This window comes from Passer domesticus, chromosome 33 (assembly GCF_036417665.1).
Source record: "Passer domesticus isolate bPasDom1 chromosome 33, bPasDom1.hap1, whole genome shotgun sequence".
Classification (NCBI taxonomy): domain Eukaryota; kingdom Metazoa; phylum Chordata; class Aves; order Passeriformes; family Passeridae; genus Passer; species Passer domesticus.
Window position 1 is genome coordinate 2,004,144 of NC_087506.1, and position 25,683 is coordinate 2,029,826.

Sequence of the window (25,683 nt, forward strand, 5' to 3'; positions counted from 1 at the left end):
AAAACTAAATTCCCTGTTGCTGGAGATCTACTTTTTTCAAAGCTCTTTAAAGGGCCTTTGACATTCCCAATTGCTGAACATGCCCTCTTGAGATTCCCAATGAAGACACAAAGTGTATTAAACCTTGCATTCAAAGATGTTGGCCTAATTAGCAGTGGCTTTAGCCCCAGTTAAAGCAAGGCTATCAATAGTCTGTTCTACTATATATTGGGATTATAATTTTCCCATTCCTTGGCTATTGCTGACATAGCAAGCACCTCTGAGGAATCAATTATCAGCTGCATTTGTAACATTTTGGACAGTGCTGACACAGGCAGACACTGTTTGCACACCCTGAAATGCTCAGTCCAGGGCCACTTTGACAGCACAGGCAGGGAGCCTCAGCACTCTGCTTCTGCCCCTCTGCCCCCAAAGGCTGCCTTGCACTAAATCCCTGCCTCTAATACGTCTGTTGACTTTTGACCTAAGCTGTGACCCCAGGCTCTGCACAGTTCAGCCTCAAAGCTTTCCAAGAGAAAAACAAGAGTTCTGTGAGGACAAAACAAACTGATCCCCTGAAACAGCATTTGCCACCATTTTCCCGAAAAGATGACAGATGTCCCTGAGCTTCCAAGAGAGGGGCCAGCTGGGGTATTTTGAGCCCCTCCCTTTCCTGGAGCTGGGTTCTGAGATGCCCCAGTGGGAGCTCAGCCCGAGGCCGAGCTCTGCCCCCATCTCAGGTGCTGCACAGCTCTGCAGCAGCCAGGGAAACCTGCCAAATACACCTGCCTTGGGCACTGGGCAGGAGGGACAAGCTCAGCACCTCCTGGTTTGGAGGAGCTACTCTGCTGTCTGTTCACAGGCATTGCCTGTAAATACTCCCTGGGAAGACCTCTTGGCCTAGAAGGGGAGGCCATACCTGTGATACACTCCGTGACATCCAGCAGAGCTTGGCCACTCAGGTGATTCCACTGGTAGCTGAACTCCTTCAGCAGTGATACTTTATCTACAAGTGAAACACATGTTTCTGCTCACTTTTCTGAGACCATAGGAGAAAGGACAGTGCAGAGGGAAAGGGCAGGGGCAACCCCATTCTATAAAATAAAGTACATTTCTGCTGGTTTTTGAATCCTTTTCTTCATTCCTTCCAGCCTGCTTGGCAAGGTTTTAAATTGCAAAAGAAAAGCTCTCCTTTCACATTTGTAAATGCAAAGTTGTCTTCTGTATCAGGAGCTATGTTAAAACATTTCCTATCAGGGACCTCAAGAGTTCAGTCACATGTAAGTAGTGAAATGGTTTTGCATCCCAGAGCAAAAAGGAAGAACCCCATACTTGGGACACAGAAAGGCACCGAGTCAGGCAGTTCCTGAGTTCATAGAGCAGCTGAGGAGGAGAAAGTGGCAACTCCCCTTGAAGACCTGCCTCTTCAACACTCCTATTTTCAGGCACATTTCCCCAGTGTGGCATTTTCAGAGCTGACATAAATCTGTGTGGCAAAGGAATTGAGAGCAGCCTTTGCCTATGTAGTTAACTGCTGTAGACATCTTGCCCCATGCAAAACAACATGTGGAACAAGGCACCATTGACAGCTGGGTTTATACCTGTTTGTTATAAAGAAATGAACTTGGGGAATCCTAAGTTCCCCTTTGAAAATAGAAGACAAAGAAGAAAAGGGGAAAATAGGCAGCTAATGCCTATCATGTAGAGCATTCCCGGTGGCTGCTCTGCAGGAGCTCTGATGGGTCACTCTCCCTTCATGCCAAGAGCAAAGCTATTCATTTGGGAAGTCAAACGGGGCCCAAGCAAACTCCAAACCCCCTTTGCCTCTGAACTGTAGCAAAGCTGTAGTCTGGGACTTGCTCTTCAGACAGGCAGCACAGAGCCAAGGGCTCCTGGGACTTTTGGGAAATGCTGATCACATTCAAGCCTGTTGGGGGACTGGTGCTTAAGGACTGCACCTGCACAGCTTCTGGGGGATGCCAGCTGGAGCTTTCCACAGACAACAGCAGCTATCAAGGCACTCAGCACTCTCTTGTGTCGGAGAGACAGAGACACAGGTGAGGAGAGTCCATGCCAGGGCTCAGCCTTACCTAAATGAGCAATGGATTCTTCCAGCGCTTTCACAGCTGCGGCACGAACCCTGGGATCCTTGGAGTTCAGGTTCTTCGTTATTCCTTCCACCAAACCAATGATCACCGGGTTCAAGGCATCTTTCAGGACGCCTGTGATTTCAGCTAGCACGTCCAGCGCCTTCTGCTTCACTTTCTTGTGGCTGTCAGATATTCTCAGGACAAAATAATCAAAAATCTGTGAATAGAACAAACAACATGAAAGCTGGATTCACATGTCCTTGTTTGAAGAGTGGATGTAGCAGTCAGCAATGTAAAAGATGAGAGTGATCCTTTCTGTCAGGTCAGCACTTGCTTGCACAATTTCACTCTTTTCCTGTGGGCCACTCACTGGAATGGTGGCGCAACCTCATGCTGCTAGAAAGATTTTCTTCTGTTTTTAAGAGGTTTGGTTGGGGACAGAATAGTTCCTATGGTATTTCACTCCATCTGTAAATCATTAAATCCATTCCATTTATTCATGCTAAAGACTACCTTTGCTTTAGAAGTATGGAAGCAGATGTTTACAATGCCCGGTTTTCTACACAGTTGCCTCAAGTACTGAGGGCAATTAGGATTTTGCCAAAACTATGGAGGAGGAGATCTAAGTTTTCTTTTGTTTGTCTCAGCAGCAGTATCTGGAGAAGTGCAGGGCTCTGATCAACTCTTCCAGGACGCAGATCATTTCTCTAAGTAACAGGTAGACTTCTGGAATTTAATGAGCTGTACAGCCCTCATTAGAGCAGGTTCAGTCCCTTGACAGACACACCATCAGGCACCTTTTCTTGGAGAAAGGGGAAAAGCAGCTACTGGGAGGAGATGGCAGAGATGAGTCCTTAGCTGTTTTCCTCCTTTTCCAAGGAGAAAAAAAGACCCCCCAAGAAGGGTGAGCACTGTCTTTACCAAGAGGAATAGGAACAAGGATGGAAATGAGAGCCAGAGTTGTGCCTGTGCAAGACTAGATGGAGTATATGGAAGTATTCTTAAAAAAACCCTGGGTTTAAACCATCCCAGTCTGATCTTCTCTTCCCTTGGTAAACCCATTTTTGGTGTGGAGAATAATTGCCATGCTTTCAGTGGCTGGATTGCCTTCACTTAACCCAGCTGGGAGTAGGAGAGAGCAGCAGTCACACCAGCAGAAAATTCTGTCATCATCGATGAACAGCATCAATAGGCACCTGCCAGACAAATGCAGCTGGACTGAAATAACTTGTCCTGAAGCCTGGACCTGCATTAAATTTGCCTGGGTAAGAGGGACCAGCGTGTCCCAAACAGCCAGGATGGAGTGCCAAGACACACTGAATTAACTTTACTGCTACAGGCTTAGGAAAGGAGCTAAAGGAAAGGAGCAATGAAGATACCCTACATACTTGGACAATGTTAGTGGAGATGAGCTGGGGGCTAGTTTTGCACAAGTCTTGGAGGAGTGACACTCCTTCCATGCGCGTCTGAAACCCCTTGGCCTCCAGGAGATTGTAAAGCTTCTGGAGCAGCTCTGTTTCTTCCTCAACCGGAGGTAACGTGACCTGGGCTTGTGCACGGTGTAGGAGGCATCCATCAGAGGTAGATTTCACCCTGGAAAATAAAACCAAATGAGGACCTGTTGGTGATAATACCTTCAGTAAATTGTGAGCAAAACATCTTCAGTAGCTTTTCTAATGATGTGATTTCAAGCTGGAAAGTCATGAGGCTCTGAAAAACAATGTGGACCTAATGACAATCATTTTGGGAGACAATCTGCAAGGAACATTCTCACCAGTGCTCACTCAGAAAAAGCAAGGATGAGATGCATCTGATCTATCTTCAGATGGCTGCCAAGGCACACAGGTCACATTGCTTTGTGGAGAAAGAGAGACACTACTTCCAAGTTTAAGTGGCTCCTCATATGGGATGTTTGTGTCTCATAATAAGGAAACTCATCACTCTGGAGAAGTGTCTCTACAACCAGGCATGACAATCTGCAAAAATAGCTCAGATGCATCTGAACAGATGAACAGGGTCATATGTGAAGGATTCAGAAAATCAGTCACAGAGATAAAAACAGAAGCCAGACACCCCAGAACTATGCTCACATTTCATTTGCTTCCCTAGAGACTAGATCCACAGCTTAACAACCCCACTGGGAACAATTCTCCTGGATCAACCTGTCTCTTCCATGAGCATGGAAAGATGCTAGCTATGCTACTGAGGCATGTGGTCACTTTCCTGCCACTGCTGAGCGTGACAGAGCTAAATAAATCCCCTCTGTGATCAGAGGAGAACAGGTACAAGTAGCTCTGCAACTGCCGTGAAGAGACAGCAAGGACCAAATTCCTGTCTTAAATGCTGATTGCAGCACAGGATGAAATAAACCAAACATGCTGTCTCCATCAAGCAAATCATATGAAGGACAGGAATATCAAGACAAAAAGTCCACATTGAGACACCTGTTGCCTGAAGTTGATCAGGAATTGCATTGCTACTTACTACTCAAACTTGATACTGTTTCAGGGTAAGAAAACCATGATTCAGCCAGGCCAAACCACATGCATGAGAACTGCATCTTTGTGGAATGGCATCCTGCTTCTAGACTGAGACTTCTCATCAAAACACCCATCAGGAAAAGACTCCACTCAGATGAAAAAAAAGCCCTGGTTGAATTTCCTTGTCCCAAGTCAGGCAGCAGAAACTTGGCCCTGTCACAGCCTCCATACCACTGCCCTTGCCCCTACACTGGATCATCTGAACTGCAACCAATGGGGTCTTTTTGTCTCTCAGTTGTGAAAACTCCTCCAAAGAAGTTGTGTTCAGCCTAATGCAGAAGTAGACTTTTTTTTATCATAGAGCATTTGTAGGGAAAGAGAACAATCTGTGTCACTGGCCATCTCTGCCAGAAAGATTTTCCTGAGGAAGAGACATGTACAGCTTGTCATGTGCTTTGTCACATCTGAATAAAGTGCTCAGTACCGTTTGCTAGAAGACAATGTGGCCTGGGGCTTCTTGGAGCCATCGTTCCTCTTCTTCACCAGCTCCTTGACAGATGGGCGTTCAGCCTTCTGGTTTTCCATCCCCTACAAAGACACAGAGAAACCCCATCAATCTTTAGAGTATAAAATAGGAAATTCCCTGTTTAAAACACAAGTTAGAACCAGGATCACTGCTACCAAGGCTTAGGGAAACATTTCCTAACTTACAGATGGAAACAGGCCAGGGATTCAGTGATGCCAACTCTTTGTTTTCAATAGCCCAAGGGAGGTTATGGGTGCTACCAGACTGAGCAGCAGTCTAAAATCCCAAATTCATTAGTCTTCAGCATAAATGGGAATAATGCAAACTGGCAGGCAACAAGTGTTCGTAAACAACAGAAGCAACGGAAAAATCTGGACTCTCTGGGGGTTGGCCCATTGTGTTGGAAGGATTTGGTTCAACACTCACTCTCCCTGTGCCTGAACAAAGGCATGCTCCCTTCTGTAATGTCGATAAAAAAAATAAAATCCCCGCCCCCCCCACAAAAAAAAAAAAAAAAAAAAAAAAAAAAAAAAAAAAAAAAAAAAAACAAAAACAAAGGGGTTTCCACTGGATGCTGCTGAATTCACCAAGATTTTTCCAGTTCCACAGAGCTTGACAGCAGGGCAGTATTCCCAAAAGACTGTAACTGTAGTAACTAGGATTGACTTGGCCATCTTTTGTAAATTTGGAAATTTTTAGTACTACTACTTCCAGTATCTTTTGCAAAGACTCTGTTCTCTTCAGAAGCACTATTCTCACTTAATTGCTTTACTGGGCAGAGGAGGGAGAGCATGGTGGGGGCTTACACTTAAATGTAAACCCATTTGCTCTCTTTCCCTTTCTTCTTTGTGAATGATATTGAAAATATTCCAAACCCCACTTTTTCCCTAATAACATCAATTTCTTTGTGGTTTGCAGATGAACAGGCTGAGGATTAACATCTCATTCCCAGGAGAAAAATGATTCAGTAGAAGAGGAATGAGATCAAGACAGATTGGGGATGTTTGATCTCATATTAGCAGTGGCAATACTTGCACAAAGGAGACATTTCTACTGCCAAGCACTTACTTTCTTCTGCATTCTTGTCAGAATATCTTCCAGGTCATGGGTGGAAAGAGATCGCTCCAAAAGCATTTTAAATTTTTGATGATTGAGCAACATCTTCACCATCTCCTGTCCATAATGCCTAAGGAAGGAAGGGAGGGAGGAAAGGAAAGAAAAGTGAACAAACAAAGGAAGAGTGTGAACAGAAGAGGCTTATACCTTAAATTCATCATGTGCAATCCTTGCACAAGAAGGCATTACCTACTCAGCAAAGAAGGAGATTTGCCTCCACTTGACACTGCACCGTGCTGTCAGATGAACACAGGAGGCAAGAGGAGAATGTGGGGCAACAGAAAAATACCATTTCACTCTGAAACTGTGGGTGTGCTCCTGTGGGATCAAAGGATCCCAGACAACAAGCAAAACACATCTGCTTTGTTGTCAGAGCCTATTAGCAGTGTCTTGCTGCCATTGCACAATAATTTGCCTTTCTTTAACTGGCAGGGAAGCCAGGACAAAACACCTCATGCATCCTCTTGATTATTCTATACTATATGCATGCACAGGGGCAGCTAGTTGCTCTGGTGTTCTTGGCAGCTATTAATGGGAATTTCATCATCAGAGTAAGGGGACTTTGGTGGTTTGGGTTGATTTTGCCACTGGGAAACCACAGTTTTCTTCAAGAAGAAATTTGGAGGTCATTGAGCCACAGATAACAGCATTCTAGAAATCTGCAGACCAAGTTCAGAAAGACTGAATATGTTGGCTAAAGACCCCTGAAATATTTATAGGAATGTATTAAATTAATGAAAAACAAATGTTTGGGATCCTTCAGTAATGAATATTAGCCAACACTTTGGCTTTGTGTTGTGCACCTAAAGACAATCAAAACTGTTGGACTGGCTCATCTGAGCTCTGTTGATCTCAGTAAAGAATCCTTCAAGCCATAGGAAGTTGGCAATGCTCATTTCTGCTGGCCAACCTCAGGTTACCCAGTACAGCCATTTGCCCAGGCAAGCCAGAGCAGTGGTCAAAGCACCAAGGCTGACAGAGCTCCAGAAGCCTTTGTTGGACAATGCTCTCAAGCACATGCAGTGACTCTTGGGGTCACTGCATATGGCCAGGGGTGTGACTGGATGACCCTGATGGGTCCCTTCCAACTCAGCATATTCCATGCTTCTATGAGCCTTATTCACACAGTGAGGGAACTTCATATTTCCTTCAGTTTCCACTCTTGTGGGGTTTTACCTTTATAACCAGACACAAAAGGCTTTTCCTATTTTAGGAGGTGAAATGAAGATCATTACCTTGTGTCCTTGTGACAGTCCTGAGCAAGCTTCCCTGCCACGTGTGCCAGCCTCTCAGCCCTGGCTGTGCCTGCCAGCTTTGTGACTCCAATTCTCTCCATCAGGGACAGGAGGAGCTCGGCCCCGCACTTCCGCACCTGGGCGTGACGGATCCTGGGAAGGAGAGAGCAAACCCTGGGGCACAGGGAGAAGGAGCAGCAGCAGCACAGGCCTTGGCCAGAGCCTGCTCCCTGTCCTTGCTGGGGGAAGGAGGCCTGCCTTCTCCCTGCAACTTTAGACACCGCTAGAAGGTTCTGAACTCAGGTAAACACAAAGCTAGCATTGTACAGAAGGACTGCCTGCAAGGCAGAGGGAGGAATTCAGTCTCCCTGCACTCTCTGATACTCAGCTCCTTTCACAGTATTTACTCTGAGAAAGATTAAGGAAATAGATTACATATGAATGATTTAGAAATTAAAGACAACTCATGCTGACCCATCAGAGGGCAGCCAGTACACAGAGCTGCAGCAGGATTGAGGCTCTTTCCACCCATGATCCCCAAATCTGCAGACCTCTGGGAAGAAACAAATGCAGGGAAAACACATTGTGGGCCATGAAGTTGCAGAATATCCAGCAATGCAGCCTGTTTCTTCTGTGAGGCTTGGCAACGGATACATCTGAATGTTTTACCCTATTCCAAAGCTGAGGAAAGGAGGGACAGGCAGTTTAGCCAGGCCGTCCTGTTCTAGAGAGTGTCTCTTGGGAACTACCAGGCCCAGCACCAACATTTAAGGCAGCATGTGCTTCAACTGTTCCATGGCAGTCAGGCTGTGAAGGTGCCTTTAAAGTGATTCATCATCCCAAGGCTAACATGAAACATGAGTTTGAATAGAAAGTAGAGTTCTATGGCCAGTCATACAAGACTCCTTTTGGCAGGAGCTGCACCTGCTGTGCAGGCTGTGCCACACCCAGCAGATTGTCCTCCATGTGCTCCACGCCCCAGCAAGTACCCTCCTCCTTTCTCAAGCTAATGGCATCATGAGGAGACATGGTTTTCCCAGGGCCTCTGTGGTTAGTGCTGTGAAATACCAAACACCACTCACAGCTGCAATTGCAATTGTCCCTCTTGCCACAAAAGCACAAGGCTCTATCCTCAGCCTTTGCAGGCACTTTCACTTCCCCACCAGTCACCACAGCTAGGAAAATCTGACAGCCTGGGAGAACTCCAGGAAGCAGCAGGAAGCTGAGTCAGAGGAGCTTTCATTTGGGTATCAGGAAAAAGGTTTTTCACGCAGAGGGTGGTTGGGCACTGGAACAGGCTCCCCAGGGCAGTGGTCACAGCACCAAGCCTGACAGAGTTGAAGAAACATTTGGACAACAATCTCAGGCACTTGGTGTGACCCTTGGGCTGTTCTGTGCAAGGCCAGGAGCTGGACTCAATGGTCCTGATGAGCCCCTTCCAACTCCCCATATTCTAAAGTTCTGGGATTCTGAGAACTAATAGGCTGCAGGAGGGCAGAAACAGGTGACAAGAAGAGAGAAATGACGTTGACTGGTGAATGAAGTCACTGAGTTCACAGAAGATGCAGCATACAGGACCCTTCCCTCCCACCATTCCCATTCTCTGTCTCATCCCTTCTCCCTCCCACACACTAGAAGGTGAAGAATATCACTAAAAGAAGAACAACCTACTTGACTCCCATGTCCATGAGAGCAGTCATTGCTCGTGCAGGAGTCACATTCTCCACCATGATCCCCAGGGTCTGACTGGCTGCTTTCTGAACAAATTCTGGGGAGTTGGACACCATCTGCAGAAGGACCTGAGCAACCTCATCCACCTCAGAGTCCATGTTCTTCTTCAAGGTCACAAAGAGCTCTCCCAGAGTGACAATTGCAGAGTAGGACACCTTGGAACGGAGGTTGGCCACCTGGACAAGTCATGAGGGGAAACATAAGAATCACCTTGAAAAGAAAACCAGTTGCCTTCAACAGAAGTCCCAGAAAATGACAACACATCCCACTGTGTCCAGAGGAACATCAAAGTACAGTAAGAGCAGGAGAGCACAAGCACAGAAAGGCTTTTACTCTGGCACCAATTTCTGGTCTCACACCTGCTTACTGCAGGCCTAAAAAAATATATTTCATTCAAGTGTTCTACTTAACTCTTCTAAAATGTTCACAGCTTTGATTTTAAGCCCTTTGACTAGAAAACTGAAGCAAGGGCTGCTTTCAAATCATAAAAGCACAAATCATAAAGATAGAAGAGTCAGGTGCTCCTGTTCAAAAAACAACACCAGCAGCTGAAGCACTCAGCCAGGAAACAGAAAACACAGGCTCAGACCCAGAGACCAATTTGCAGTGTTGAATTACAGCTTGGGCAGAGACTGGGACTCTGGCAAATAACCTCATTAGTGTCTCAGTTTCTGCATTTGCACATTGCATTATAAAGGCACCACACTCAAAGACACGTGTCAGATACCCGACCTACCAGTAAATACAGCTACATGTACCCACAGATCCCACAGATAGCTGACAGAAATTAGAAATAGAAGGTCTAAAAGCAGAAATGAAGGCAGACCCTGAGCACACATGGAGATGAACAAGCACATACCTACTCTACACACCATGTATGAAGTATGTGGGACAATTCAGAACAATGTTCTCACCTCGTTGGTAACTGCCAAGCAAATGTCATGAAGTCTACACAGCAGGACCTCTGAATGGGACCCAGCCAGGTGTTTGATGTTGAAGAGTCCCTTCTCCTTCATCTCCCTGAAAGGCAGAAGATTGATTTTTTCTCTCCACCAAGGCAGCACCCTTTGAGATTATCAGGCTGGCAGCTCAGTCAAACAATGGGAGGTGCTTTTCAAGGAGTACTTAATTTAGTTGTGGAAAAGGTTGTCACAGGATGATGTGGCTGTCAAAAGCCTACAGAAATCCAAGAGGTGAATAGAGGGGTTTCAGAGTGGCCATTTAAGCAGACAGCCTTTCTGAAATCTCTGGCACATGATGCCCCCCTGGCACTGCTTCCTAGAAGCTGTAGACCAGACCAAGCTGCTGTTTCTTGTCACCTCCCTGTGCCTGTCCCTGAGACACAGTCCCACTGAGCTGTTATTGGGGCATTTTCCTTTTTTGTCAGCCCCAGCAGGCAGTTCAGCACTGAGAGTCTGCACTGGCACTCTGGAGCTGAGTTTCCCCTCTGCCATCTAGGCCTCTCTCTGTCACCCCCTCCACTCCACCTCACATATTCCCCAAAAAAAGCAGCAGGATGTCCCAGGAGATTCCACCCCTGAGCAAGAACTGTTGAAACTCTGGCTTTTCCCAAAAGCCCCTACCTAAAACAACCCCCACAACAGCAACATGTTATTTAAAAGGTGCAAACAACTCTGTCTCTCAGCACTTTGTGCAGGGCCTCAGCTACAGGAAGGAATGTGAGGCATCAGGGCTGCAGCACAGGGCTGGCGACTGATCCCACTGGCACCCCTGAGCATCATCTGGACCCCCTACACCTGCAGAAGCTCTCTGCACCTCACAGGGCACCCATGAGAAAGGACAAAACAAAGGTGACTGCACAAGGAGATGCATTGTGGCAGATTTTTCATGCTCATCCCAGTGTGTATGGAGTCCTTACCCCTGTGTGAATGAAGCATCTACCAGGGAGTGATCAAAAAGACATTAAAAAGAAAACCAATATCACCTAACATTTGTAGGGTTATCACCTCTGGGCCTCCTTCTGCCTGTGTATAATTTTGGGACACATGGTGAGTATTGACAAAACATCTCAGGCCCATATGAAGCAGTGAGAAGGAAAAAGTTGAATTCCAAAAGTGCAAGATTCCTAGAGGATTTCATTTCTTTTTCCTTCTCTTCTGCCATGAGCCCTTCAGGAGTAATGACAGGCTGAGGGACTGGACAGCACAAGTCCCTGGAGGAACTCCCTGGAGCTGCTTCTGGGACTCCCATGCAGGAGGTCACAGGGAGACGCTGTCACCTGCCATTGCTGTCAGCAGTGGGGGCAGAGAGGAATCTTACTCAGTCCCACTGGGCCAGTGGCCCAAGGCACCCAAATCTCTACACTCAAAACTTCTGCCATCCCCTCAAGGTTTCCTTTGCAGCTCCATGGAACAACAGGCAAAGCGAGGAAGCAGCACGGAGCTGCTGCAGCTGGAGCAGTGCTGCAGAGCAAGGCCAAGAAAAGGCTGCTCTCAAATCTTTATCCTCTCACTGCTCTGGAGTGCCCTTTGTCCACTCTGGGCTCTCGGGGGCTCAGAGGTACTAGCAAGACACGATTCTAACCTACGTTAATGCCAAGAGGGACACAGAGTGAACAAGGCCTTTCTTACCAGTCATCGCTGCCGAGCAAGGAGAGTGCCTCCAGCAAGGAGTGCTGTGGGTCTGGAGAGGCTCTGTCCTTCTGCCCATGCCCACGGAGCGGCTCCTCTCGGCGCTGGGCACCAGTGGCCGTCTGCGAGGTCACTGCAAGGAGAGGGTCGGCCATGGGCGCTGCGGCCCGGGCAAGGCACCCCGCCATGGAGCGGCCTGCAGCCCCATCTCCCAGCCAGGGTTCCCTGTGGTGCCAGCTGGCACTGGCTCAGAGACTTCCCTGCTCTCTGGCTCCTGGGGCTCCTTGCTTTCTCCCAGCCCCCCAGCTGGGCACAGCTCCAGGCTAAACCTGACAATTGCCCCGCAGCCCCAGCTCCCCAGGGCCACAGGTGCCACGGCCAGCGGCAGGTTCCTGCGCCCGCAGAGCTCCCGCTCCCTGCCAGACAGCGCTGAGCAGCAGCACTCGCTGCCCAGGAGGGAACCCCTCAGTGCCCCTCTTGTCTCAGCACCCTGATTTCCCCAGCCCTGAGGACAGGGGCCCTCTGCAGCTCCCTGAGGAGAGACCTGCAGCTGCCTGGAGACAGCACCAAGCCAAGCCTGAACAGGCCAGCCCTGCTGGGCCCGGCTCAATCCTCACGGAGCAGCTACCAGGGAACAGCCATACCTGACCCTTCCCACCTGACAGCGCCTCTGTTCCCACAGACTGCAAATATTCTAGACAGCAGGCAGCTGAGTGCACATACATTTTAGTATCCCTACTATTGGGAAGGGAGTGCTTTATGGATGTTGTTCTTTCCAAACATCATCAATCTGTACTCTTTCAGAGGTGCACACTGCCTGTATTTCAAAGATGCTGAGGTGAAATTTCTCATCTAATGGATGTGTTTGCAAACTCAGTAGGTTCTAAGCTTTCTCTTGTGGAAAAATGTACCTTCCAGACTAGACAGTTGATTAAAAAGGTTTCAAAATGCACTCTGAGGATAAAAATATGCAAATACAGATCCACATTGTTGGCAGACACACTCTCTTGTTGATCAGTTGACCTGGGTTTGCCTTAATTAAATTTTATGGTAAGGAAAAAAACTTAGAGGGTATGAAGAAAATCAGATGATAAATGCATTTCTTATGAAACCCATTTGTCATCAAAAGCACTGCCAATCAAAAATTTCATGTTGTGCACTAAAAAGCTCATTTTCTAATGTGCAGATGAAAACATTTCAGCTGTCTACAATGATGGAGTATAAATATTGCACAGAATCTTGATGAACTGCCCTAGACTTTATAGGGTTTTTGTGCTACCTTGCATATTCTCACCAAGTATGGAGGAACCATAACAAGAAAAATATTCAGACAGGAGCTAATCTGGGTGTCACTGAGGTACCCCAGCCACTGAAACCAGTGATGTCACTGCAGAAGTATGTAGGCATACACATCTGGATTCAGTATGAATGGAGAGCCACCTCAGGCTAGTTCTGGTCAATTCTGGGCATGAAAGCAGCATCACTAGAAAAGAGCATTGAAGTATCACTCCTAGCTGCCATCTTCTTATCTCACCCTGCTTGGGATCACAGCACAGGCAGGCTGCCCACAAAGGAGAGACAGGAGCCACTAGGGACTGTCTGCTGTGTATTTCCTGCAGGCAGCAAACAGCCTGGGAGCAGCAGGCAGCCCCTCCTGGTGTCATCGGCTGCACACGGCCGCTGTATTTGCTGGGTGACACAGGAGGCACTGCTTGTTCCCTCTTGGCACTGCAGGCTGTGGGATGGCAGCAGCGAGGAGCCTTCGGGCACTTCTGGGAGCAGCAGCAGCACAACTGCACCAAGCTGCTGACTGCCCTGCAGAGACAGCCCTTGCTGGGATAGCAGAAAAGCTGGCTGCAGAACTGGACAGCAGCACAGGCAGAGGGCCAGATGGTGAGTGAGCAACTGATGGTGGTGGCTCTCGCAGGTGCACGGTGAGCACACCCTGGCAGACTGCCCTGCAGCTCACCCTGCAGCCACCAGTGCTGCCTCCTGGCACCAGTGCTGTAGTTTGGACTATCAGGATGGGCAAAAGCCAGAGCTCAGGCCTTTACACTACTTGATTCAGCTCAACTTTCCAACAGAGCTCTAAGAACCACTGCTCCAGCACTCCCAAGCTGGAGTAACTCAAAAGTAGATTTGCTGTTCGTTCTCAGGACAGACTATGGACCCAAGATCCCAGCTGTGCTGGCTGAGGCAGGAGGCAGTTTGTACTCCTTGTGCAAGGGAAAACCTGTGTGGAGAAAGCTGCCATGGAGCAGGCTTACCTGAGGAGCTGCGTGGGAAGCTGCCATCCCCATGGATGATGGGCCTATTGGGCAGTAAGGACACATTGTCCTGCTTCTTCAAGACCTTCTTCTTCAAGGCACTACCAGGCTGTTTTCTCTGCACTCTAGAAGCTGTGCCATCAACAGGTGGGAGGCTAAAGCCTGCAGGGACCAAAGAGGAGCTTCTAAGTGCAAGGCACTAGACAGGGTGATGATGGAAACGGCGAGAAAACTTGCCAGAGCTGGCTAACATCTCTTTGTTATCGCAAAGAACTTCAAGTATAACAATGGCACACTAATATGGGAAAAAGAATCACAGATTCCTAGAAGAGTTTGGGTTGGAAGGCACCTTTAGGCACTATCTAGTCCAACACCTGTGAGCAGGGACATCTTTATCCTGATCCGGTTCCCCAGGGCCTCATGTAAGCTGGCCTTGAACACCTTCAAGGATGGACCAACAACAGCTTCTCTAGGCAAACCCTTCCAGCTTTTCATCCCCTTCCTTTTAAAAAAAATATCTCTAATATCTACTTTAAATCTACTCTCTTCTAGCTTCAAACCAAATTGCAGCAATTCTTCCCCTAAGAAACAAGGAAACCCAGTACTGCTTTGCTTTTGTTTTCCTGTTCCAGAGGCTGGCAGGGGAAGTTACCAGAGAAAGTGCAGATAACCTTGCGTGCTGCCCTGGGGCTGAGTGCTGCCTCCTGAGGGCCCTGCTGCCGCCCTCGGGCAGCGCCCACAGCCCTGCAGGCAGAGCCTCAGCTGGGATTCAGTTGGGAACGCTGCTTGCTCCCGGGGCTACAGCAGAAGCACTGCCTGGGGGCTTCAGCACAGCTCTACAGCACCAGCTCCTCAGCAGGGAGTGGCAGGAGAAGGATCTCTGGTGTTTTCATGAGGAGTTGCATTTTGTTTCTTCCAGGTTGCACCCTGGTTGAAAAGCATTCTTTTGGACTCACCTTGCCTGAAGACTGCTCTCCAGGACAGAGTCTGAAGTTCCAGTGTGCTTTGCAAGACAGAATTTTCTACTTTGAAAGACTTTCGAGGTGAAGGGGGGAAACTGATATTCTGTTACTGACTCACTGAGGCCATAAGCAAGACACTTCATGCTCCTGTATTTTTCTTTCAGAAACAGAATTAAATCCCAAGCAAGCTTCCACTCAAATGCAAGTGGAACAGTCCCCCAGTCTGACTGCAACACTGTGCAAAGGGCAAGCAAGTGGTCAAAAAGGACCACCACAAGTGTAGCCACCACTTACTTGCTTCAGCTTCATCCCCGGGCTCAACTGTCTCCAGAGTAGGCTGCAAGGATGTTTTCCTTTGCCTCCTTTTCTTCATCTGTCTCTCCAAAATCTCTGTGTCCTTCCGCTTTAAGTTCTTTTGAGCCAACATGCACAATGCAGCACGGATCTAGGTGCAATGAAAATGCATCATAGACTGTAAGGAGAGACACACAAAGCAGACACAACATCTCCTCAGGAGCACAGAGTCCACAGAGTGCCATAGGTTTCAATGCAGCTCCATATCCATTCCAAAAGTTTCAGAGGAATGTCTCCCGTCCTCACCTTGGCAATTACACACAGCCAGGTGGAACATTTCTGTGCCACAACCTTACACTGCTCCAATTGCAGCCTATGTCAGGAAGCCCTGCTTGAAGCATGAAGGTCATAGGAGTGCTCCAAGACAGAGGAAGAGCTGACACGGCCAGTGAGCAGGCAGTTCAGTTCCTACGGGCCATGGCAGGAGAATGAAAACCATGTGCAATATCCAGCAAGGAGGGGTAATTAGCTGTTGCTTAACACTCATGGCCAGGAATTGCAGCTGTTTCTCACTTCCTGGCTTCTGAAGGACTCAGCTCTAAAGGACTCTGAAGGACTTGGTCTCTGACATCAGGAGACCAAAACGAGGAGTCATGTGAAAACAAGCTGCAGAAACACTGCTGTTAATGAGCAGAAAACTTGAGAATGAGAGGGCTGTGACATACAGCCAGAAAGGTAACCAGGAAAAATCAAACTCTCCCATTTTCTTTTGCAGACTTGCTTACACACAACATTAGAATCTTTGCTTCTCTACTTCCGAGGATGCACTTTGCCCACGTTCACTGATGTGTAGCTTGTTCTGTCATTCAGAACTTCTCTAAAACAGCCTTTGCACATAAAGAATGCTTCTGGCATGACCTTAGCACCATCTACAAACCAGACACCTTGGCACCACTGGAAATAGCCAAGCAATTGCTCTCTAGTTGTCAAATATATTCCCAAGAGAATCCACATTGCCCAGGAGAGGAAGATCATGATTTTCAGTGACATTTTGGGCCAAGCACTAAACCGCCACTGGAAAGGAAATCTGCTCATCCCTGTCCTTCTCTCTTACCTTTCCAAAACCTTCCCTCAGGTCTGTGTCACTCGTAAGACCAGGATCAGTGTGATGATCCATCTCCTTGGCCTGGCTCAGTGGGAGGCCTGGAAATGAAAGCAAAGGTTTGTGTAAATCTCTGGCAGATGTCAAGCCCCCAAAACCACAATGCTGGACAACAGGCAAGACAGGTTCCAGATTGCAGAGCCCTCAGAAGACACAGACACTGTGACTGAGAGCAGCAAGGTACAATGCCTAGAGCCTCTCCCAAGGGATGGGCTACTGGCAGCAGACATGACATTACTCTGCTGGCCAGCAGACTGAAACCTGCTGCATGATGAAGGCCCCAGCCCCTGGATCCTGGAGAGCCTCTGTGTCTGACAGAGATGGGCAGAGATGGAGATTGCTCTTGACAGCAATTTTTATCTGCTCTTATTCATGCTGATATTAGTAAACATCTTCTTTTGGTTCCTAAAAGTCCCAGGTTCTAATACCTGGATGCATTTAGATCAACATTTTCTTCTCTTTGTTGGAATATTTTAGAGGACATGCAAAGAAAAACTTAGCATTGCAGGAGTGTTACCCAAACATGAACTGTGTTCTTGGCACTAGATAATTCATTTTCCCCAAGGATTTTCCTTCTGAACTGTATGAGAGTGGGCCAATTTCGGGCCAGCCTGACTAAAGGCTGATTTTCTAATTGCAAGAAGAACAATGGAGCTCATTCTGAAATACTCTCCAACAGAGCTGTTAGAGCCAAGAGAACTAATTCTTTACATGCCTTCACAGAGGGTAAATTCATACAGCAGCCAAGCAGTTTGAGAGGAATCCCTGTCCTAAAACTGGATTCCTTCACCCTGTAGAATGCTTCAGTCAGTAATAAAAGTGAGACAGCTAAGGATTAATGTCATAGGTCATTTCTAGTCCAGAATGAGTCCAGAAAAAATGTCACCTTCCTTACTGAGCAATACTTCTCCCTAGCTGCATTAAGCATTCCAGCTGCACATCAGCAATTAAGGAGTCATTCCAAAGGGGCCATACCCAGGATTTGCCAGAACTAACCCTGAGCAAAGGGACCAGGGCTTCTGATCCATTCTTCTGCATCAGCAGAATTATTTCTTCAAGTCTCATCTGTCCCATCATGACACAGCCAGAGATGGCAGAGGAACAACAACAGTGTCATTGAGGCTTTCAACTTGAAAGCATTGGCTGAGCCAGATGCACCAGAGAGTGCATTTTGTCTGGCACAATGCCACTTGTCAGGGATCAGGCAAGGCAGGGAGGGAGGACAAGGCAGAAGGCATCTCCTCCCCCAGCCTCAGTCTGCAACACTGACACAGGCAGAGAGAGCCAGGGAAGAGATTTGTCATGGTGAACCTGCCATAGGTGGCTTTGGGCCACTCCTGCTCCTGCCACTCAACAATTCACACTGCAGGAATTTTCACTGCACCACCAGAGAACACTCCCAGTGACTGGACTCTGGGAGAGTCCACTGAGCCCGTCAAGCAATTGAAATGCATTTAAAGAAATTTAAAAAAGAATGGGTTTTAATCAAGCTTTCCAAATGTCACCTCTGAGTCAAGACCACAATGGTCATTTTTGGACAGACATGCCTTGTACCTACCTGCATGTTCAGAGCTCTCCTCCTTGCTTCTGCTGTTGGATCTTGGCCTGCAGAAAATGGAGGACAATGAACATGTGAGGAGGTAGAAAGAGAAAGGAGGGAATGGCTGTACCATGAAAGGAGGAAAACCGCCAGAGCATGGGCACTCTGATGAAGGAGGAAATGCAGCACAGAAACACACCAGGATGCAAAGCTGATTAATTTTCCTTAAGCTTTCCATTGCGGGAGTCACAGAGAGCTGGCCAAGCTCTGTGTGAAACAATAGCCAAGTGCAGCAGAAGACTCATCTTGAGGTGCTTTGAAGCCCTGCCTCCTCTTCCCCACCACCACCTCTGCTCTTGGCACATTGGTGCTGGCTTTGACATTGTGCTGGGTCATCATAGATGGGCAAAATGCCTAAATACATGGGACACCTGGCTGTGCAAAATAACCACACTTTGGAACGGGAACACACAGGTGAACAGCACACTGCAGCAGCAGCAGACACCTTGGCTTACCTCATCTCCTGGGACTCCTGGGATTCCAGCTGCGGAGAGATTTGCAGAGAGCCCACAGCACTGCCAAGAGAGGGACTTACTGCCTTGCCTATGGGGGGGATCAGAGGTGGTCCCAATGACCCCTTCTTCATATCCCCTCCACTGGAATACAGCAAGGAAGCCTGCAAAGAGTAGAACACAGTGCTCAGATCAAGCATGCAGCCTTGTCCCCATTCATGCCTCAAGACATTTAGATATGCATTTAACTGTGTCCTGGCAGGAAAAGACAAGGCAAACTGATGGAGCAGCTTGGCCCAGGATGGGGAATGTTGACCTAGGAAAGGTAAGTGGTGAAGGAGATCCCAGGACACAGATTTGGCACCTCTCCCCTTGAGCTCAGTTTTCTACATTCCCTGCTGTCATTCACATATTTGACATCAAAATGTTCTGAGGTGCCACTGCCTCCACCTGGAGTATAGGGTGTCCTGGGAATGGGTTTAGATCACTATTGTCTCCCTGCCCCTAAGGTACCTCACAGCCAGTGCTGATCTCCAGCCATGTCCCCACAAGGCCATTCTGTGGGAGGCCAAAACCTGCTCTTCTCAAGCCCCTCATTTCTTCTGCTGCTGCCCTTCCCTCCTACACTTCCCCAGCAGCCTTTGAGCCCAGATGCTGCTGCTGAGCTCTCAGGATGCTCGCTGCTCTCCAGCCCCCACACATCCACCATCTCAGCCTCACTGGCTTTTAGGATGTTCAGCAGAGCTCCCTGCCCTGCTGCTCTCTGCAAGGTCTCTGCCTGCCCAAGTTCCTCCAGGGCCCCCATGCCATGGCCAGGAATGGGAATGGAGGCAGCAGGGGCAGATGCACACCCTTTGTTTGTATCCCATCATTTCTAGGCCAGCTAAAGAACCAAATCAGGACCTGTTCAACTTCAGTGAGAGGGTCAATTCCTGTCAGGAAGACACTGGGCCCTTTCTCAGCAAGGCTGAAATCAAGTACCCAAGCCTTTGATTGGACATTTTGTCTACCAAAACTCTTGTTCATCTGCCTCCTCTGCACCCCATGGCAAACCCAAAACAACTGCAGCTCCTGGTCCTGCTGCCAAGGCAATTGTGTGCCTGGGCTCTGGGCTGCTCTCCCCATGGCCACTTCCCACCCCTTCCCTCTGGACAAAGCCATGCCACAGCACACAGCTGCGCAGAAGCTGATGATGTCTAGAAATAGCAGCAGAGACAACTGTGCAGAGGGCATGGCTGTACAAGTCAAAAGCTGAGACAACCTGGAACTGACTTTGCAGGACTGCCTGCTCCAGCAAAGACCTTGTTCCATCCCAACCAGACACAGCTGACCAAAAACACCACCAAGACATAGACATGGCTCACAGATACCCATAGGTTACTAAATCTAGGACAGCTTGTCCAGATTGGACAACTTTAGCTGCTCTGACTGCTTGTTGGTGTTTTCTCAGCCATGAGACAGAGGAAGAACCACAACAGAGCCCAGAAACCATTCAAAGACCTCTCCTGTTATTGACACATGCTGAGGATATGAAGTCTGCACTCCACATCCACTGCAGAGACAGCCTGAAGCACAGTGTCCAGCTGAGCTCTTCTTTGGCTCAGCTGCTTCCCTGAGGTCACACCACAGGAAAAGATCTCCAATCTCTGCCTCCAGCACATAAACTGAAAATCTACTGCACAGGACATAGTTTGGTCTCCTTACCTTATAACTTTTTCCTTCTGAACTCTGCTCCTGGTGTTTTCTACTGTCCTTATCATAGCCAGTGCCACTTTGCTTGTTCTCTTTCTCCATGCTGTACATTTTATTATTGTTAGAAGAAGGAGAGCTGATCCTGATGGGAGGCAATGGCTTTGAGGGAAGGAGCGAAGAGGGACATGGCCGGAAAGACTTGGAGAAAATGAACCTAGTCATGCCTGCAAAGTGGAGGAATTTTCACTGCACCACCAGAGAACACTCCCAGTGACTGGGCTCTGGGAGAGTCCACTGAGCCCGTCAAAAAACTGAAATGCATTTAAAGAAATTTTTAAAAGAATGGGTTTTAACCAAGCATTCCAAATGTCACCTCTGAGTCAAGACCACAATGGTCTTTTTAGGACAGACATGCCCTGTACCTACCTGCATGTTCAGAGTTCTCCTCCTTGCTTCTGCTGCTGCATCCTGACCTGGAGAAAATGGAGGACAATGAACATGTGAGGAGGTAGAAAGAGAAGGGAGGGAATGGCTGTACCATGAAAGGATGTAAACATTCTTAGCGTGGGCACTCTGATGAATGAGGAAATGCAGCACAGAAACACACCAGGATGCAAAGCTGATTAATTTTCCTTAAGCTTTCCATTGCGGGAGTCACAGAGAGCTGGCCAAGCTCTCTGTGAAACAATAGCCAAGTCCAGCAGAGGACTCATCTTGAGGTGCTTTGAAGCCCTGCCTCCTCTTCCTCACCACCATCAGTCATTCCTCAACTTGCATCCTAACTCCCCAATTCTGCCGTCTCTCCTTTTGGAGCCAAGTGGTTCCTACAGCCACACTGAAGCAGCAAGAGCTGCTCAGCTGAGACACGAGACTGTATGGAGGGCAGCTACTTTTGTACAGGTGCCAAAGCTTGACTTTGCCTGCTCGTGCCTAAACCTGGTGACAGTCTCATGCTACATGTGGTCAGAGCACTGCTGTCTCCGAGAATGCTATGACACCTCCTGGCTCTTTCAAGAACAAAAAGGCTTTTTCCAACTCAGCTGCTAGGGGAGGATATTCAGGTTGCACTTTAAAAGCCCTCCCAAAGATTTCCAATTCAAATGATACTTCTGTGTCTCCTTCTTTATTGTTATCACTTGGATAAGCTTGACAGCTACATTTTCTCTCCCATATCCAAGCCAATATCTTTCCATCAGGTACGGTCCTATAACTCTTGTCTACCACCTTGCCCTCTTTGATCTTAAGCCCAGATCAAAATATTAAACATTGATCAGATTATACATCTATACCCCAAAACTTCTCTGGCATCTCATTTCACAGTGGAGGTCCAGGCACAGAGAAATTATTCCTAATGTTTACAGAAGCAGCACCTGAATTTGCAGACCCCTCTCCAGTAGCCAGTATTGGCCCATACATAATCTCATGGGTGCAGAAGTTAACAGTCAAGAATGACAGCATTCAAATATCTGCAGGACCCAGACCCATGCAATTCACTTCCCAAATAAGAGCACACCATTCCAAAGGGAATCAATAGCCAAGTGCAGCAGAGGACCCATCTTGAGGTGCTTTGAAGCCCTGCCTCCTCTTCCCCACCACCACCTCTGCTCTTGGCACATTGGTGCTGGCTTTGACATTGTGCTGGGTCATCATAGATGGGCAAAATGCCTAAATACACAGAGGTTTGCCTAAATACATGGGGCACCTGGCTGTGCAAAATAACCACACTTTGGAACGGGAACACACAGGTGAACAGCACACTGTAGCAGCAGCAGACACCTTGGCTTACCTCATTTCCTGGGACTCCTGGAATTCCAGCTGCGGTGAGCTTTGCAGAGAGCCCGCAGCACTGCCAAGAGAGGGACTTACTGCCTTGCCTATGGGGGGGATCAGAGGTGGTCCCAATGACCCCTTCTTCATATCCCCTCCACTGGAATACAGCAAGGAAGCCTGCAAAGAGTAGAACACAGTGCTCAGATCAAGTATGCAGCCTTGTCCCCATTCATGCCTCAAGACATTTAGATGTGCATTTAACTGTGACCTGGCAGGAAAAGACAAGGCAAACTGATGGAGCAGCTTGGCCCAGGAGGGGGAATGGAAAGGGAGATGGTGAGGGAGAGACCATGGCACACATTTGGCATCTCTCCCCTTGTGCTCAGTTTTCTAAAAGAGTGGCTGCATTCCCTGCTGGCATTCTCATGTTTTACATCAAGGTGTTCTGAGGTGTCACTGCCTCCACGGGCATTTTGGATGTCATGGGAGAGGCTTTAGATCTCCTTGCCCCTAAGGTACCTCACAGCCAGTGCTGATCTCCAGCCATGTCCCCACAAAGCCATTCTGTGGGAGGCCAAAACCTGCTCTTCTCAAGCCCCTCATTTCTTCTACTGCTGCCCTTCCCTCCTACACTTCCCCAGCAGCCTTTGAGCCCAGATGCTGCTGCTGAGCTCTCGGGATGCTCACTGCTCTCCAGCCCCCACACATCCACCATCTCAGCCTCACTGGCATTTAGGATGTTCAGCAGAGCTCCCTGCCCTGCTGCTCTCTGCAAGGTCTCTGCCTGCCCAAGTTCCTCCAGGGCCCCCATGCCATGGCCAGGAATGGGAATGGAGGCAGCAGGGGCAGATGCACACTCTTTGTTTGTATCCTATCATTTCTGGGCCAGCTAAAGAACCAAATCAGGACCTGTTCAACTTCAGTGAGAGGGACATTTCCAGTCAGGGAAAAGGTCTGAGAGCTCTGCTGATAGCACAGAAACTGAAAATTGACCACACTGCACTTAGCTTGGTCTCCTTACTTTATGTCCTTGTCCCTCTGAACTCAGCTCCTCTTCTTTTCTCCTGTCCTCAGCATAGCCAATGCCATCTTTCCCATTTTCTTGCTCTCCGCTGCATATCAGGCTTGGCTTGGTAGAAGGAGAGCTCTTCTGGATGGGAGGCAATGGCTTGGAGGGAAGGAGCATAGAGGGACTTGCCAGGGAAAACCTCTTGGCAAGAGGGTAGCCAGACAGGCCTGCAAAGTGGAGACACAAAATATAAGTGAAACCAAAATGCAAACCTAAAGCATCTGAAGCTCCATATCTCGTGGGACACATTCCCTGCAAACTTCTAAACAGCTGCATAGGGAGATATGCTCCTGCTGGCAGGCACTTGAGGCAGACCAGGGGAAAACCCTGATCCACTTCCACAGGGCTGCTACAGGAGCACCCTGGCCTCTGGGCTGCCCTGGGACAGCAGGGAGCCCAGAGGCCTGTGCTCTCCAGCAGTGGCTCAGCTGCACATGCACCCTCCTGCTCCTCTGCCTGCCCCACAGCTGAGCAGCCCTCCAGCTCCACAGGCACTGGCAGCAGCACAGCTCATTGCAGGGGCACATGCAGGGCACAGCTGTTCCCTGGCAATGTGCACAGGCTCTCTGGGCTGCCACAAGACCCTTCCTCCCACCAGAGATTGGCCCAGCTCTACCCCCTCACCTCTGTGTGAGGCTGAGCCATGCTCACAAGGGAAGAAGTGAGTTAGGTGAATTCCCACCTTTATCATTAACACATCTAATGGGTGTGGCACTCAAGGGGAAGAATTTTTAATTTTAGAGAAAATTTATTTGGCTTCATTTTTCATGGAACTAGCCTGCATTTAATTCCTATGAACAGTATGAAGCTGGCAAGTCTGAAGGGAAAAGGCAAAGGCTCCAATGATAAGAGGAGAAAATATTCCTTCCTCAGTCTGGCCTGTGAATCCACAGGAAAAACCCACACCGCTGTGACTGCTATTTCTGTAAACCACCAAGTCCTGTCAGCAACAGGCAGGCCTTATTGGTGTTTCTGTAGCACTGTAATAGCATCCTCAGGGTTGGACCTGACCAGCAAGCAGAGGAAGAATGGGAAATTTATCTGTAGTGAGACCCGACATTGATGGCAAGGAAAGCAACAGGACTTGCATCTCATGACCATGTCCAGTCTGTGCTCAGCTGTGGCCACAGTCCCTGTCCTGGCTGACAGTATGAGTGATTTGGCTGCTGTCAAAAAGGAGAAAGCAGAGTAAACTAATGACAGAATGTTGTGATGCCATGGGCATCCTTGCAGGATCATCTGTATCTGTCATCCACCTACTCTGGCCCATAGCCAGCACTGAGCACCATGGAGCAGTTTTCCCTGAAATATGGTGGGATTGTTTTTCCATTTGGCTTCAGCCTTTCAGCTCCTTCCTATCCTCACCTTTTCCTTCAGAGGTTTTTCCTTTTCCAGTAAACTCCATCTTTGAACCCGTGCTTCTGCCTGGCAGGAGGATCTGGATTTGAATTTGGGAGCACTCTCAGTGTAGCCAGCGACAGGAGCTTGGTGCCCAGCCTCAGAACAAGGCCGGGTGACTCCGATCGCCAGCGCTCGGCACAGAGAGGCAGAGCCAGACGCGTCTGCTGCCGCTGCGGCCGTGCCAGCCACAACCTTCACAGCCTTCACAGCCCCAGCGTGGGGCTGCCCCTTTGTGACACAACAGCCCATGGGGCTGCCCCTTTGTGATGCAATAGCCCGTGGTTCTCTCATTTCCATGGCTGCAAAACCCCACCCCAACTCCATCCCTTTCCCTTCCCTTCCCAAGGGCAGCCAGCCTTAAGCCCAGCCTGGCCACGCCTGAGGGTTTCACACTGTCTAGGAAGTAAACCCTCTCCAAAGCTATTTTTCAAGTCCTTTATTTCTGTAATTCCCACTCAGTTCTGGGTTGCAGCTGGTTGGTGTGGGAATTGGTTAATTTCTCTTCACATCAAACAAAGTGCTGGGACACAAACAATGGCACCAGGCGGTGGAAGTAAAAGCAGCTCTGCACTCCCCAGTAGATGAGCCCACAATTCAGCTGGCCGATAGCTTTAGGGAACAAATTGACCATCCAAACATTCCACTTTTGCTCTGCTTCATTGTTCCAGGGGTTTATTTCCTGCTTTCTTGATTGCAGAGACATCCAAACCCAACATAAACATCATCTTCCTCAAAACATTTCTGACCCTGGCAGTTCCTGACAATTCAAAATTTTCTTCATAGAAATAGCACTTGGCAGGTCATTCTAAAATACTCTCCAACAGAGCAGATAAAACTAATCATCCTTGATTTGGCAGAACTAAGCCTGACCCACGGGACACGTGGGTCTGATCCCTTTTTCTGCATCTGCAAAATTATTCTTCAAGTCTCATCTCTCTTATCTATTCAAAGACCTCTGCATTAGATGCCCCCAGTGTTCAGTGGGCCAACATGACCAGTGTATCTGTAGGGTGTAAATTGGCCATGCAAAGTTCACCTTCATGGTGGCAGGAGTTTATTCCTGCTTTCTTTCCTGCAGACACACCCAAATCCAACATTACAACACCTGCCTCAAAGCAATTCTCATTTGGACTGTCCCTGAAAATTCAAACCTATACTCAGAGTGTTTCCCTGTCCCCAGGGACAGGCTCCAAGGCTGGGCTCTCACCTGCATGGAATGAAGAAGAGCTGCTGCCCTTGCCAGCGGCTCCGGGGTCTGGCAATCAG

At 48.4% G+C, this 25,683-nt stretch overlaps 2 protein-coding genes across 2 annotated transcripts; both read right to left on the reverse strand.

Moving 5' to 3' along the window:
- Positions 1-686: 686 nt before the first annotated feature.
- LOC135288469 (TOG array regulator of axonemal microtubules protein 2-like) lies at positions 687-10,032 on the reverse strand. Its single transcript, XM_064401858.1, has 8 exons — positions 10,021-10,032; positions 9,098-9,333; positions 7,427-7,579; positions 6,144-6,261; positions 5,034-5,137; positions 3,458-3,662; positions 2,070-2,286; positions 687-985 (listed from the first exon to the last, which is right to left on the reverse strand). Exons 1-8 carry the CDS (start codon positions 10,030-10,032, stop codon positions 687-689), a joined length of 1,344 nt encoding a protein of 447 aa, XP_064257928.1.
- Positions 10,033-13,293: 3,261 nt separating this feature from the next.
- LOC135288470 (uncharacterized) lies at positions 13,294-24,569 on the reverse strand. The gene is made up of 11 exons (XM_064401859.1): positions 24,382-24,569; positions 22,969-23,183; positions 21,964-22,124; positions 20,604-20,650; positions 20,190-20,401; positions 18,489-18,649; positions 17,992-18,038; positions 16,386-16,474; positions 15,272-15,422; positions 14,016-14,177; positions 13,294-13,361 (listed from the first exon to the last, which is right to left on the reverse strand). Exons 1-11 carry the CDS (start codon positions 24,419-24,421, stop codon positions 13,294-13,296), a joined length of 1,353 nt encoding a protein of 450 aa, XP_064257929.1. The 5' UTR covers positions 24,422-24,569.
- Positions 24,570-25,683: the final 1,114 nt, after the last annotated feature.

Excerpts from the sequence above, each read along its gene's own strand:
- LOC135288470 (XM_064401859.1), bottom strand. The coding sequence starts at position 24,421 with ATGGAGTTTACTGGAAAAGGAAAAACCTCTGAAGGAAAAG. Across the intron at positions 20,651-21,963 it reads CAGGAGTCCCAGGAAATGAG|GTCAGGATGCAGCAGCAGAA; the intron begins GTAAGCCAAGGT and ends CATTTTCTCCAG. Across the intron at positions 16,475-17,991 it reads GGAGAGCTCTGAACATGCAG|GCCTCCCACTGAGCCAGGCC; the intron begins GTAGGTACAAGG and ends TTTCATTTCCAG.
- LOC135288469 (XM_064401858.1), bottom strand. Across the intron at positions 3,663-5,033 it reads ACATTGTCTTCTAGCAAACG|GGTGAAATCTACCTCTGATG; the intron begins GTACTGAGCACT and ends TTTATTTTCCAG. Across the intron at positions 986-2,069 it reads AGAATCCATTGCTCATTTAG|ATAAAGTATCACTGCTGAAG; the intron begins GTAAGGCTGAGC and ends TTTCACTTGTAG.